Raw genomic sequence first — 14,450 nt, forward strand, 5'->3', positions numbered from 1 at the left:
AACTCGAGCGAAATTTCACTTGCATCAGTCGCTCGCTGTTCACGCTGATTGGCTGCCGTGTGAGAGTGAGTCAAGGATCACACAGGCTTGGAACAAACCGCTGGTTTTTTGTGTGGCAACAAACCGCATTGACAGCTCATTGACAGGCTGACAGCTGACATAAAGTGAAGTCTGTACTACCGGTATAGAGCTCGCGTTAGGAGCACGCTGATAGGCTAAACAACTACGGTGGGTCGTAGTGGACAAATATCATGACATTGCGTAACGTTATAGCCCCCAGATGTCGGTCAATTATTGTGCCTGTTGACGAGCGATTTAAACACAGCGACAGAGCGATTTCAAAGGGTTGAATCGAGCGACAGAGAGAAAAATAAATATCTCGGTGTGAACACAGCTAAAGACACTTTACATTACATGGGTTAAAATATCAAAGAGAACAACACATTAAAAACAACAATTACATAGCATAAAATCGCAACACAAGTAATCAAACATTAAAAGCAGTTTTGAATAGGTGGGTTTTGACTAGGGATTGGGAACAACTGGGGCAGATTGGGAGTGAGTTCCAGAGGACGGGGCAACTATGGAGAAGGCTCTGTCACCCCTTTGATGCCTACAATTACACCAGTATGATGATTCTAGTTCCTGCAACATAAGTCTGCATAAAATAAAATAAATTCAGAATCCAAGCATATTTTTACAGGACAAAATAATAAATTGCCTTTTGGGGTCACGTATATGCAAATATACATACTATCACTAAACATTAATTCATGAATACTTAATTAATATGAACACAAACACTAATGCACTAACAGCACGATACTAAGACAATCATTAATTGTAATAGGCTACATTTTCATTAATAGGCTAAATACTAACACTAATGTTAACTACAAAACAGCTAATACAATAGCCTACTAACAGAGAGAGAGAGAGAGAGAGAGAGAGAGAGAGAGATATTGCAGGAAGGGGTTAATGGCCAGCTGTTTAGGCTGAAAATAACGTTAAACTGGAAGGAATAACACAGGATGACATGTAGGCTACTGGGGCCGGTTGCACCAAGTGGTCTTAAGTTAAGTCGGTCGTAACTTTTCGACCAAACAGCTATGCCGGTTGCCCCAACAGGGCTTATGCCTTCTTCTCACTAAGACCAGAGTCCAGAGCAGGCGTAAGGTGCAGTATAGTGACAGTGCCAAAGTAGAGAGACAGAGTGAGAGAGAGGGGGAGAGAACGAGAGAGGGAAGAGAGAGGGAGAGAATTGGAGGGTGAACCAGTTCGGATTCAAATAAACCATTAGAAATGTCCCTTTCTTTGGCGTTGGTCCTCCATTGTGTTGCCGCAAATTAAATAAAATGTCAACAAGAGGGTTGTCAGCAATTTGGCGGAGGTCAGCGGAGCGTCATTTGACGTCAGCGCACTCTTCTTGCGCACCGACATACGACCAGGCATAGTTAAGACCAGTTGGTGCAACCGCCGGTTGCACCAACTGTAGGCTACATAGTCTGCTCACTCCAAAATGGACCGCCCTTTTACACAGCCTGTGAAAGCCGCCATCGTTGCGACAAGTCAACCTACATGTTGGAGAGCTGTCCGCTCGTCTGAGTGTGTGTGTGTGTTTGTGTGTGTGTGTGTGTGGGGGGGGGAGAAGGGGGGCGCAAAAAAGCTCAGACATAGAGGGAGAGAAGAGATGCTGATATGAAGCGAGTCTCATGTCGGCAGGTTGAAAACAATGCGATGTTCATGATTACTACATACATATAGACATCGGCCCCCACAAACAGATGTGGGATTAGTCCCGCATTATAAATTCAAAATATGTGGGAATTCCAGAATATATGCGAAATTCCCGCAATCCCACGCCCAATTTCAGGCCCTGTTAAATGTCAACCAATCACGCCATAGCCAATTAACTGTCAACCCTCTCTCTCGTAACGGGACAAGCCCGTCTTTTATTGTCACATGAACACCACAATACATGCATGCGGCCACAACACACTCATGCTGACGGTGGCCGGTGAAAAGTGTCCTCTGCATTTAACCCATCCAGGCATGTCCTTTCCTCTGGGGGGCAGGCCAGGAGCAGTGGTTGCTTTCTCGTACAGCGCCCGGGGACCAACTTCGGGTGTTGTCGTCACTGGTCGGATGACGATGACGATCTGATGTTCTGCATGTTTTTAGTGGGGGGGTTATATACGGAGGAACCCCCTGGGGGAGCACGGGGAGAACATGCAAACTCCACACAGACAGAAAGGCCCTTACGACGAGATAACCCACCTGGGCAGTAGGCACTGAAGATATGGGGGGGAACACAACCACAGCGCTCACAGTGTCCCAGGCGAGAATCGAACTCAGGACCTTCTAACTGTGAGGCGACAGCGCTAGCGACTGCGCCACCGTACCCAACCAATCACAACACAACCGATTAACTGTCAACCAATCACAACACAGCCAATTAACTGTCAACCGATCACAATGCAGCCAATTAACTGTCAACCAATCGCCACACAGCCAAGTAACTGTCAACCAATCACCACACAGCCAAATAACTGTCAACCAATCACAATACACAGGGCTCCAGAGTGTGACCAATTGGTTGCATTGTCCTACCCTAAAACCTGCCCAGTACGACTAAACATTTTCATTGGTCGCACCGGTGCACCTAACATTATGGTCTGTCTGTGTGTGGCTGTGAGTGTTTATGTGTGTCTGTGTGTGTGTGGTCTGTCTCCACTCTCCACAGTGCTCTGTGTCAATCTCTCCGCCCTCGTCATGCACACACAGGAAGCCAGGGAAATACCAAGATAAAACCTTTTCAATGGATTCTGTGTGATTAACTCATTGAGTGCCATGGACGTCCTTCGACGTCCAATTAAATAGTGACGTAGAGTGCCACGGACGTCCTTCGACGTCCAATGCGTTTTTTGACGGTGGGACGTCGATCAAAGCCTTCCGCAGCTCCTGTACAACTATAGTAGCTATTGGAGGTCTATAACCTATTTTACAGAACCCTTAGGTGGCGACAGTGCTCTCCAGATTACAGAAATGTCAGGAATACACAGCCTGAAATAGCCTTGATCAAAGAGAACCCGCTCATGCTGCAGTCCAGAGCCATGTAGTTTGTTCTGGCTGCAACTGACGGTGCGTGCGAACACAGTCAATCCGCGCACACAACTGAGTCCTTCTGCCTCTGTCTGTCTGTCAGCATAGTTTCTCCACATGATTAGCCGCTAGAAAAGCAGCAGCGCGACACTGAAAAGCCAAACCTTTCACTGCAGTCCGCGTGTGGCTTCTCCATGTTGCGCTGCCTGGGAGGCGGCGCACCAAAAGCATTCCGAAAATAGACGCTTGGTGCGAGGCTGTGTGTTACTAGTGTGGGGAGGAGTTTTCAGCTGAGGGGGGGAGGGGGGGTGGGGCACGCAGGGCAGGACACAACTACACCACATCACTACATCAGAAAATATTATCTAGAGTCAGTGAATGTGCTTGAAATGCTGCATTTCACAAAAGGCTGAATATCTCAGCTTATAATTTGAAATGCCTGAAAACGCTGAAAACAACCTATCTTCTCCGGCTCATAACTAAAGAACGGAAAATGGTATCAATAAACTTTTTTTTGCTGATGATACAATAGAGTCTCCTTGTTCTTTTTGCGTGTTCGGTGTTTACATAGTAATATCACACAATATTCTGTGGGCCTCGAGAAATCACTGAAAACGCTCTGAAAACTCTGGCACTGGGAGCGTCCGTTCTCCAAAAGTGGCTGGCACTCAATGAGTTAAGATTGGTGCAGAATAATTTTATTTTGAAAATATCCGACTGGAATTCTTAATGTTATTATCGCTAGCAGAGTTACCAGCCAGCTAGCCTCAGTCCGGAGGCCCATACCACGAATGTAGGATAAGCAGATCCAGGATCTGTCCCTTGATCTGGTTTGGCTTAACCAGATCATTGCCATCTAGCTAGATTCTAGCTAAGTTATACCACGAATCTAGTTCTCAACTCGTTAAGTGGATCCAGGTTTTTCTAATCAAGTTGAGAGCGCGTTCACCTGAAAATGCTAGTGAACAGGAGCTCGTCCCCACGAAAGAGGCGTGGTTTGTAACAACTAGCCAATCACAATGCAATATGGACAGCTCCGATTTTACAGCGTCAGACACGCCTATTTCCTCATTCATTGAAAGCCACATCAAAGTGTATTAATTAGCGGAGCTTTACTGCATGTCACAATCAAAGTCTGCTTTGGATATGAATCTGTTACTGAAGGACTGTCTAAAGTTACCGCTTTTATTCACATCAGTCATTTGATTTCTGCTGCCATTTCTGTCTAGTGCCTAGAGCAGCTTAATATACTCAATAAAACCCGCATGTGTTTTTTGCGAGTAGGAGTGTAAACTAGGGATGCACCGATCGATCGGCACGTGACCGGAAATGGCTGATTTCCACGTGATCGGCCTCGACCGGTGATCTGCGCCGGTCACTCTAAATAGCCGATTCTGTGAGCCGATTTTCACGTGACGTGTGCGCACCCGAAAGCAGCGAGACCGAGACGGATGAGTTGCAGCCAAAACAAAAGCAGCCACTACACACATGCCACAGAATGTCTTCGTCGGTGTGGAAATTTTTCACCGTCAGTGAAGACTTGCAGTTTGTCACACATGCAAACCTCTCCTGCCACCGTCACTTGCTTTTCTGCATCCGTGCTCCACTGTTTACAGTCTGAATATCAACTTGCGCCGCGACTTTAGCGATACTACTAGTCACAACCAGTGTTGGGCAAGTTACTTTCAAAATGTTATATACTACATATTACTAGTTACTTTCATTTGAAAGTAATAAGTTACTTTACAATATTACTTTCTGTGTAGAGTAACTCGTTACTTATTACACTACTTTTGCATTACTTTTACCAAAACAACAGCAGCAGCAGAATGACATCGCCGCCCCAGAACCATCCCGCAAAATAATTTCAACCGTCTTGAAGTCAGTTTAAACCGTCCAAAATTCTAAATGTTATTCTTTTCCTTTGTTATTGTCATCTATAGTGGTTATTTGCATAAAACACACAGTTTGATTAGGAAATGATTGTATCTTTTTTAAATATGTGCTTTGATTTAAGAAAATGTAACTCAATTTGTAACTTGAGTTACTTGACACTGGTATAATATTACTGAAATCCTATAAGTAATAAGTTATATTACTGAGTTACTGCTAAAAGTAATATATTACATGTAATATGTTACTTTTGTAATGAGTTACCCCCAACACTGGTCACAACAACTACACCTCCAGTAATCTTCCACTGTTGTTGTGAGACGAGTTGATGTCTTCTATGCAGTGTGTTTATGCGTTAACGTTATTAGCGAATAGCCGAAACGGACGCGGAAAAGGAAGTGACGGTGGCAGGTGAGGCGCGCTGTACAGGAAGCCCGGGAAAAAGCTAGGTCTGTCCCAGAGTCTATTTAAAAAAAAATTGGATCTGGGTTCCCAAATTGACGTAAACGCAGGTAACGTTATAATGCATTCATGTTTAGGGGTTCCCAATAAGTCTACCTCTGGCAGAGGTAGACTTACCTCTGACAGAGGTAGACTTATTGGGAACCCCTAAACATGAATAATCTGTGATGAGTCTGTCATCTTTTGTCCTTAATATGTTAATGTATTTTGACGTGCTTGTTAAAAACATATTTGGGATGAGCATTTTTGGGGCATTTTTATTTTTATGACTTTTGTGTCAGGACAAGTGAAAGATAATTGTACTGTTTTTTTTTATATATTTTTTTTTCCCGTTTTTTTTATCCCATTTTTATCCCCCATTAGTGCAAATTTTAATTTATTTATCCTGGTTGCTACTCCACCCTCTGCCGATCTGGGGAGAGCCGAAACTGGCTCCATGCTTCCTCCGAGACATGGGCAGTTAGCCAGCCGCTTCTTTTCACCTGACAGGGGAAGCTTCACCGGTAGGACATAGCACGTGGGAGGTTCACGCTATTCCAACCAGTTCCCCTCCCTCTGACCAGGCGCCCTTAACGACCAGAGGAGGAACCACATTAGCAACCAGGATATTGCATGTTTTGGTGAAGGGGGTTCCTATATGAAGGAAACCCCCGGGAGGCACGGGGAGAACATGCAAACTCCACACAGAAAGGCCCTTTTGACGACCCCACCCGGGCGGTGGGCACTCGAGGACATGCGGACGGGCACGCACTCCTTCAGCGCTCACAGCGTCCCAGGTGAGAATCGAACGCAGGACCTTCTAGCTGTGAGGCGACAGCTCTACCGAGCCACCATGCCTCCCTAAAGATAATTGTACTTGTCCCAAGGGACAAGTGCCTTAAAAAGTTAATGTCAAGCCCTTGTTCTTCTTTTACCTTTGGTCATACAGGAGTTGGAGGTAATACTTTCTTGGCACTGGAAAAGCCTCATCTAGACTTTCAGACAATCGAAGAATGTGCCATTTCTTTTAATTCACTCAGAGGGATCTTCAGTCTTGTGAAGGCACTGCAGTCGTCTTTCCAAATATGTGCAAACTGCTTGTGGTATCGCAACCCGTGAGGGTGTGGCATTAAATTAAATTTGGAGGGGAAAAACTGATTTCATATGGCCCTACAGATCCACAGAACAACACACTTGAATTTACAGGTTATCATGCAGCCCAGATCAATGTCATGGAGATGTAAAGAGTCTTACTGCCATCTAGTGGTGAAAAAGAACAAGGACAGATACAGTACCATGCAGTGCCACCAGGCAGCTGTGTCAAATGCCTACAACTGCGGCAGAAATTGGACCGAATTCGGAGGCGGCCACCACAAGTCAAATTTGGTGCCACCTCCAGCTCTTGACAAAACAGGTGTCGTCATCACTATTTTCGGTAACACTTTATAATGTTTAGTAGTAAGTCATTTACAAGCTATTAGCTAATGATGAACTAATGATGAACCAATCATTTACAAAACAATAATATACATTTGTAGATGATTAAGTCGTAAGTCATTCCAAGTTTTTATATTCCAACCTGTCTCTATACACATTTGTTAATCATGAACAAATGATGAGCAAATCATTAGTAAATGAAGAAAATCATTAACTAACAGACTTGATCAATGAAATGAAATGAATATTATTATAAAGTGTTACCCTATTTTCCACCAAGTGTTGCACTTGGTGGATTTCTGCCATTTGTAACTGCGGCATTATGCCGATGTGTTGACAATTTAAATATTCTATTAAATATTCTTTAATAAAGTTATTTCAAGTTATAATCCGGAAGATTTTCATGTAAATAAATGTCTGTAAAGTCACTATATATGGCCAACTGAGTTAACACAATGGTGGATTGAGCCTATATGACCCATTGATGAAAGCCCTTGCATCTCTCTGTATTGCATCATTTATGAACTTGTGTCACTTTCCCCGCCCCCTAAACCAGCAAACAAAAAGATATCACAAGCGGTGCACAGTTCTTGACATGTTTCCCATCACCCAGCAGTGATAGGTCCACCAGAGAAGGTGGACAGAGGAGGAACAAGTTGTTATCGTTTCTGCATTATTATGAATCCCACTGGAGATTTGGGCAGAACACACCCTGCAACGGCCTATGCAGCAGTCAAGCACCGGGATTGGCCAGGAGGAGCGAGCCTTTTGTTCCCTTTTGACGGCTCAAATCTCCCACACACACACACACACACACACACACACACACACACACACACACACACACACACACACACACACACACACACACACACACACACACACACACACACACACACACACACACACACACACACACACACACACACACACACACGGGCACCCAGCTGCCCACGTGTCATAGCGATCTCCAGTGGGATCCATAATAACGCACCGCTGACCAACTTCTTCTTCTTTTGAGTTGCGTGCGGTTGGCATCCAAGCGTTGCATTACCGCCCCCACTGGCCAACTTGAATGTATTAAACTTCACGTCACGTATTGTTCACACTGTTTGGATCTCACCTGCAATATCTTCTCATCGCTATAGGTGTCAGGGACAACAAAACTGAAATCTTCCAGATTATAACTTTAAGAAAGCAGCGTTCTGAGTATCTTTGCATAGTCAAATCGGTGCAAAATCAACATAGAAAATGTGGGAGAAAACGAGGGAGCATGCGCGACGTGAGAGGTCGGAAGGGCTGAGGAGCTCCTGAGGCGAGTCAAACAATGGAGTAAAACTCACTGAAAAAGTTCCATTTACTAATAAATCTTTCCACGTCCTGAATGGAGAACACCTAACGTCAATGTGGTGAGATTTTCCAGCGAAAACACATTTCCTTAACCTGTTTAACCAAGTAAATCAATGCCTGCCAGGAGGCGACCAGCGACTCAACACGAGGACGCCACAATGGGAACCAATTATGACACCAGATTTGATGCATTAGACGCAAGTATGGAGAAACTGCTTGAACTAAACCAGTCAACTAATACGCTGTTGAACTCTGTAGTTCAGAGAGTTGATGCTCTCGAAATAAGCTCGGAGACTCTTATGGGTGCAATGCATGAGCACGGAGTGAAATCTGACTCTCAGGAAAAAAGAGTCACTGCACTTGAGAAGAAATTACAGCAGGCTACCGAACATATTGACCAACTTGAGAATCGTCACCGCCAAAACAATTTGAGACTTTTGAATGTGCCGGAGAGAGAAGAAAGGGACATGCCAATGATCTCGTTTGTGGTTAAAACTTTTGCGGAAAAGTGGAGCTGTACGCTTAAAGAAAATGTATTTATTCCAACTAAAAAAAACAGTCTCAAAATCCCATATCAGACGAGGTTTCGGTATCAGTCTCAAAAATCCTATATCCGTCGAGCATTGTTGGCCTTCTGGCCTTTTTGGAATGTATGGAACTGCATAGGTATGTGAGAAGAGATGATGAATTACTCGGATTTCCAGTAAATGTCAGGACTTTGACCTGGATTCATCAAGAACACAGCTAATTTCCAATATATATATATTTTCAGCAGAAAAAAGTGGGAAACGTGTTGATTAAACAAACAAATTAAACCAGTTCATGCCAATGGATTTTCTTTCTTTCAAGACACAAACATAACAACATAAACCAACCCTCAGATCTATCAATTCCTACCTAACCCATTGACCCATTGAAAGAAAAGAAAAAAAGGGAAAAAAAGCTAAAATAAATCAATAAAATAAAAAATCGTGTGTGTGTGAGATGATATTATTTATTGTGTATGTTACATCAACAAAGTCTGCCCATGTACGCAGCCATGTTGCCTACTTTTCTTCTAGCCATGAAGATTGATTGACAGCTGTCATGTAGACACTGTAGATATCGTTATGAATGAAGACAACATGGTTGACCTCTTATGTGAAAACCAAAGAAATTGGATTTTTGTGATTTTTTGGGGGCATACCGTACATTGTTAGAGGTACATTCAGCAATGTTTTTGTGTTAAAATTAATTCATTAATTTGTGTTAAAGTGTTAAATGGCTCTAGATTCTGACAGCAATCACTGAAATAGAGTGTTTGGTCAGTGAGTTGAACCCCCCCCCCCCCCCCCCACTGTACTCTATCTCTCTCCTGTAGTCATGCAGGCAGGGCGGAGGTATCTCCGCAACCGTAATTCGGAGAGACTCCCGGATGGTGGCGTTGGATTCAGGGTGAAGAAATACATAGTCCTTTATAGGCATGGGTCGATTTCCGGTTTTGCCGGTCAGGTCCGGTGTACGAGCTTAAAGCCACAATCTTTCACCTTAATATAACAGCTTTTTAGTCATTGAAGATGGTCGAGTGTATTCTAAGAGGGAGAATGTTGCCTCTATTGGTCCCACACTGCCCTCCAAAGGCCTCTCCTGGCACTAAACATTTGTGTGCCTCCGGGACGGAGGCAACGTGTGTGGTATACTGCGCATGTGCTGTGTACAGCGGAAGCGCTGTGTTCAGGAAAACAAGGAAGTAACTCGGTGCCCCCATAATATAATATATCCATGCTCGGTGCGGATTTGCTACGAAAATGACGTTTCACGTAACTATGGATTATTATTTCATCACGTGGTGAGTACCCGATGTCACAACATGCATAGAGCTTTATGGTGCTGTTTTGTTGACTTTGAACGGCGATATCGATACCGATACTATTGCACCCAGAGGGCGCAGTTTCCCCAATAGCGAAACTTGGAAAAGTTACTGATTGGGGCTTTAAACCGGTTTGATTTATTGGCAACCAGCTAAACCGAGTTAATTATGCCAGGAACTGGTCAATTAAAAGGCAGCCTCAGCAGCCTATACAGAGCTAAATCCAACTTGTATTGCATTAGTAATGAGCAACATGACAACGTGATTAATCTCATGTTTATTAGTTATAGTTACTTTGTTTATAAACTGACATACACACACAATCCGACGTTCGCATCGGCATCCCCGCGCTTCATTCATAGGGACGTAACGGTAGCGTGCTAACGTAACGTTACGTGTTATTACTCACTGGCTGTGTTGTGTTTACTAACGTGAAGTCAGACTTGCTCTAAATTGCTGCTGGCTAAAATTGTTGCTAGCTTTATCCTGCCAAGCCAGCCTGACAGAATGAAACGAAGGCTCATAAAGGGGAGTCACTGAGAGCTGTGTACTGCTGGCGATTGCAGCAACATGAACGTAGATCAAATGTCACTAGCGGGGGTGGGCGGAGCTGGCTCAGACTCAGAACACTGAGTTTTTTGGATGAAGTATAAACGGGACAGCGTGCAGCAATCACCACTCACCTGGTTAAAGATATGCTGTTCTTCGAAACTGTGGAAAAGGAGTCTTAAATCCATGCTTCTGATGATCGACCAATAAATATAATCCACCAGGTTAAAATTTCTTCCAAGTTGCCATCATACAACAAATTTTGATCTCAGAGGGCCATAACTTCGCACTGACGGACATGTGGTCAAGTATCATTCATTCATTACACTATATCTCGCAGATGTTTAATAAACAAAACAACTTCAGTTTCTAACGCTACTTCTTTTTCTTCTTCTTTAGTTATTGGTTAAGATTCGGTTTGAAGAGCAATATCGAACCGGTTTCACAATTTTCACACCGACCCATGCCTAGTACTTTATAGGCATCGCGATCCGACCTTCCGTTTCCCAGAAAATGTCAACAATTCTCTGATTGGATAAAAATTGGCAGCGACCTCAAACTATCCAATTAGAGAAAAGTTGACATTTTCTGGGAAACGGAAGGTCAGATCACAATGCGTGTAAAGAAGTACCGGTATATGTATTTTGTCACCCCGAACCCAACACCACCATCCCTGAGTCTCTACAAGTTACGGTCGCGGAGATACGTCCGCCCTGCATGCAGGACTACAGGAGAGAGATAGAGGACAGCGGGGGGTTGGGGGTTTCAAGTCACTGACCAAACACTCTATTTCAGTGATTGCTGTCAGAATATAGAGCCATTTAACACTTATTTTAACACAAAAACATTGCTGAATGTACCTTTAAATAGGTGCACTCTATGTCAAGTCAAGTCAAGTCAATTTTATTTATATAGCGCATTTACAAGCGGCTGAGCCGCAACCAAAGTGCTTCACATAAGGTGCAAGAAGGCATAAACAAATGATATACGCTATATAAAAGTGTTAAAAATATAATAAAATAATAGGGGTGGGGGAAAAAATCGATTCACCTAAGTATCGCGATTTTTAATGTCACGATTTTTTGGATCGATCTTTTATTCCAGAATCGATAATCGCAATTTTTTTTTTTTTTTTTTTTTTTTTTGTGTGCTTGCAGTCAGGCCACTCACTGAACAGCAGGCCAGGCACCGCCTACTGGTTTACTAGTGGTTTTATTACTTTATTAGTTAGTCTGAAGTAATAATTACACTTCAGGGTTAAAGTGGGTGCATCTCATTGTAAAATTGGACTTCAAACGGCCCAAATCTGGCTTCAAACGGCCCAAATTTCACGCGCGTTGGCCCATATCGGCCTGGCCTGCTTGGTATCTAATGCCCGGCCTGAATTATGATCCCAGTCCGCCCCTGTTTTTAACTATATCGCCCAGCCCTACTCATGATATATAATATACAGTCTCTAGTGTATGATTCAACTTTTCCCATGTTCTAATCTAGTGTAAAAAAGCAAACAAACTGAAAAAAGAAAAGAAAAAAATAAACAAAAATCGCAATAAATCGTAATATCGAATCGCAATAATCGTAGAATCGCAATACTTAAGAATCGCAATATAAATCGAATCGGCACCCAAGAATCGTGATAGTATCGAATCGGGAGATAAGTGAATCGCCACAGCCCTATAAAATAAGTAGAAAAGTTAAAAGACATTGACTAAGCTACACGGTTAAAATACATCAAGCATAGAAAAGCAAAAGAAGATTAAAAAGGTGGCTGAGGGCTTTATTTAAAGGCTAGTTCAAAAAGGTGGGTCTTCAGGTGGGACTTGAAAGTGTCCAGAGTCTGAGCTGCACGGATGCTATTTGAACATTACTATTCCATAAAATGTAATAAATCATATACGGTAGTTGAATCAGCCAATTCTTGCATCATTAATCAAAACATTAAGGAAGATTTTCACGAGCTTCAGCCAACAGGGATGTGATCTACATAAAATAGTTAAAAAGTCGTTTTTCATTTCAGCTCGACTTTAATAGCTCAGCTACAGCTCTGGTCCCGGGGCAGCTTACTGTCCGGCTTGTTGTTGTCGTCTGACTGGAGGTGCGTTTTTTGCATTTCGGCATCCCAGTCGGCCGTGTTTAACACATTGAGTGCCAGCCATTTTTTCAATCCTGTAGGTAAGTTGTGCCAGGTTTTTTTTTGAGGATTCTGGCTCATTTTACAAGAGCCGAGGATTATTTTCTGTTAAGAATTCGTGAACACCAATCATCTAAAAAAACTAATAGAATGTGTGCTTTCTCTGTCTAAAAGAGTTAGTTTGCAGAGTTAGTAGTTATGTAGATATTAGCCGTTGAGTACAGCATGGTTTCAGAGATTTTCAGAGAGTTTGGAGATAAATGGATTTTTAGAACCGCCTGTGATTATGGGTGCCCTTGTCTCCCACTCTGTGCGCTCTCTCTCTCTCTCTCTCTCTCTCTCTCTCTCTCTCTCTCTCTCTCTCTGAGAGAGAGAGAGAGAGAGAGAGAGAGAGAGAGAGAGAGAGAGAGTGTGTGTGTGTCTCCAAACTCCTCCCTCCGTCTGTGCTGCGGAGTGCTCTGCTGCTGGGAGTTTGAGCAGCGAGTTGAGCAGCCTCTCTCCCTGGCAGCGAGTGTGGATAGGTCTCACTGTCTCTTGGGTTTGAGAGCCCCGATTAAGCCCCGTGCGACTCTAGGCTTTATGCTGCTCACCCAGTCCATTTCTGGAACCCCCCACCGCAGCAGCGCGAAGCGTCCCCGCCTACAGTATGAGAATGAGGCTCGTTCGTTTCTGACTGTAAAATCGCCAAGCCATTTCCGCGGGAGGCGGCTGCTTTTGGTCCACGGGTCCCGTGGCTGTGGCTTTCTCTCTGTCTCTGTCTGGAGAGAACTGTCGCCACTTAGTGGTCGGTAAAATAGATTATACACATTCTCTTGCTCCAATAGTGATATAGAAGATGTAAAAGGGGTTGATTGATGTCCCACCGTCAAAAAAAAAAAATGTTTATGTAAGACGAGATAGCTCGTCTATGGCACTTAACCGTTGGATTATGTAAGACGAGATATCTCGGCTATGGCACTCAACGTGTTAAGAACCCAATTGGTCCAATCCAACCTCGCCCCACCAGGAAACAAGAGGCAGCTGAGTTCCGCCTTTTTCTTTCCGCCAACATCACATTACTAATTAACATTTAGATCATCCATTTTTTTACATTTTGTGCATCAATTCAGAATCATCCACGTCTGTGGATGAATGCAGAATGCATCTGCAAGAATTGAGAAATGTCCACACCCCTACTGTCCAGTGATCGCACAGCTTGTGTGTGTGTGTGTGTGTGTGTGTGTGTGTGTGTGTGTGTGTGTGTGTGTGGTACTGACCCTCTGAATCTTGCCCACGTAGTAGAGACCATCTGACCAATGACAGAGCACGAACTGTCCCACGGTCAGGCTGGACTCCGCCCCCTCCTCTAGACCACGCCCCCTCCGGCCGGCCACACCCACCTGAGGCTCCAGACCACAGAGGGACTCAACCAGGTCCTCAAACATCCTGCAGAGAAACACACGTGCACGCACACACACACACACACACACACACACACACACACACACACACACACACACACACAGATAAGTAGAGCTGCAATGATTAATCCAGTGGTTCCCAAACTGGGGTAGGCGTACCTCTAGGTGTACGTGGAGGTACTGGTACTTGAGAGAAAGGGAAAATTAGAAACAAGAACAAGAATAAATCATGAAAATAAATGAAACGTTAAAATGAATCTGCTCAGGAGGGACTAAGTTCACACACTCAGCAAACCTT

The 14,450-nt window shown here is 43.8% G+C and overlaps 1 protein-coding gene across 1 annotated transcript in view; it reads right to left on the bottom strand.

The window, feature by feature from the left end:
- phf19 (PHD finger protein 19) overlaps positions 1-14,176 on the bottom strand; it is a gene marked incomplete at its 5' end in the record, with an annotated part of 76,130 nt that extends 61,954 nt beyond the window's left edge. The window contains one exon of the mRNA XM_083644525.1: positions 14,009-14,176. Coding sequence (XP_083500651.1) covers positions 14,009-14,176 — 168 coding nt within the window. The remainder of the gene's footprint in view (positions 1-14,008) is intronic.
- Between the last annotated feature and the right edge of the window lie 274 nt (positions 14,177-14,450).

The sequence above is a fragment of the Poromitra crassiceps genome (genome assembly GCF_964638095.1).
Source record: "Poromitra crassiceps genome assembly, chromosome: 10".
Classification (NCBI taxonomy): domain Eukaryota; kingdom Metazoa; phylum Chordata; class Actinopteri; order Beryciformes; family Melamphaidae; genus Poromitra; species Poromitra crassiceps.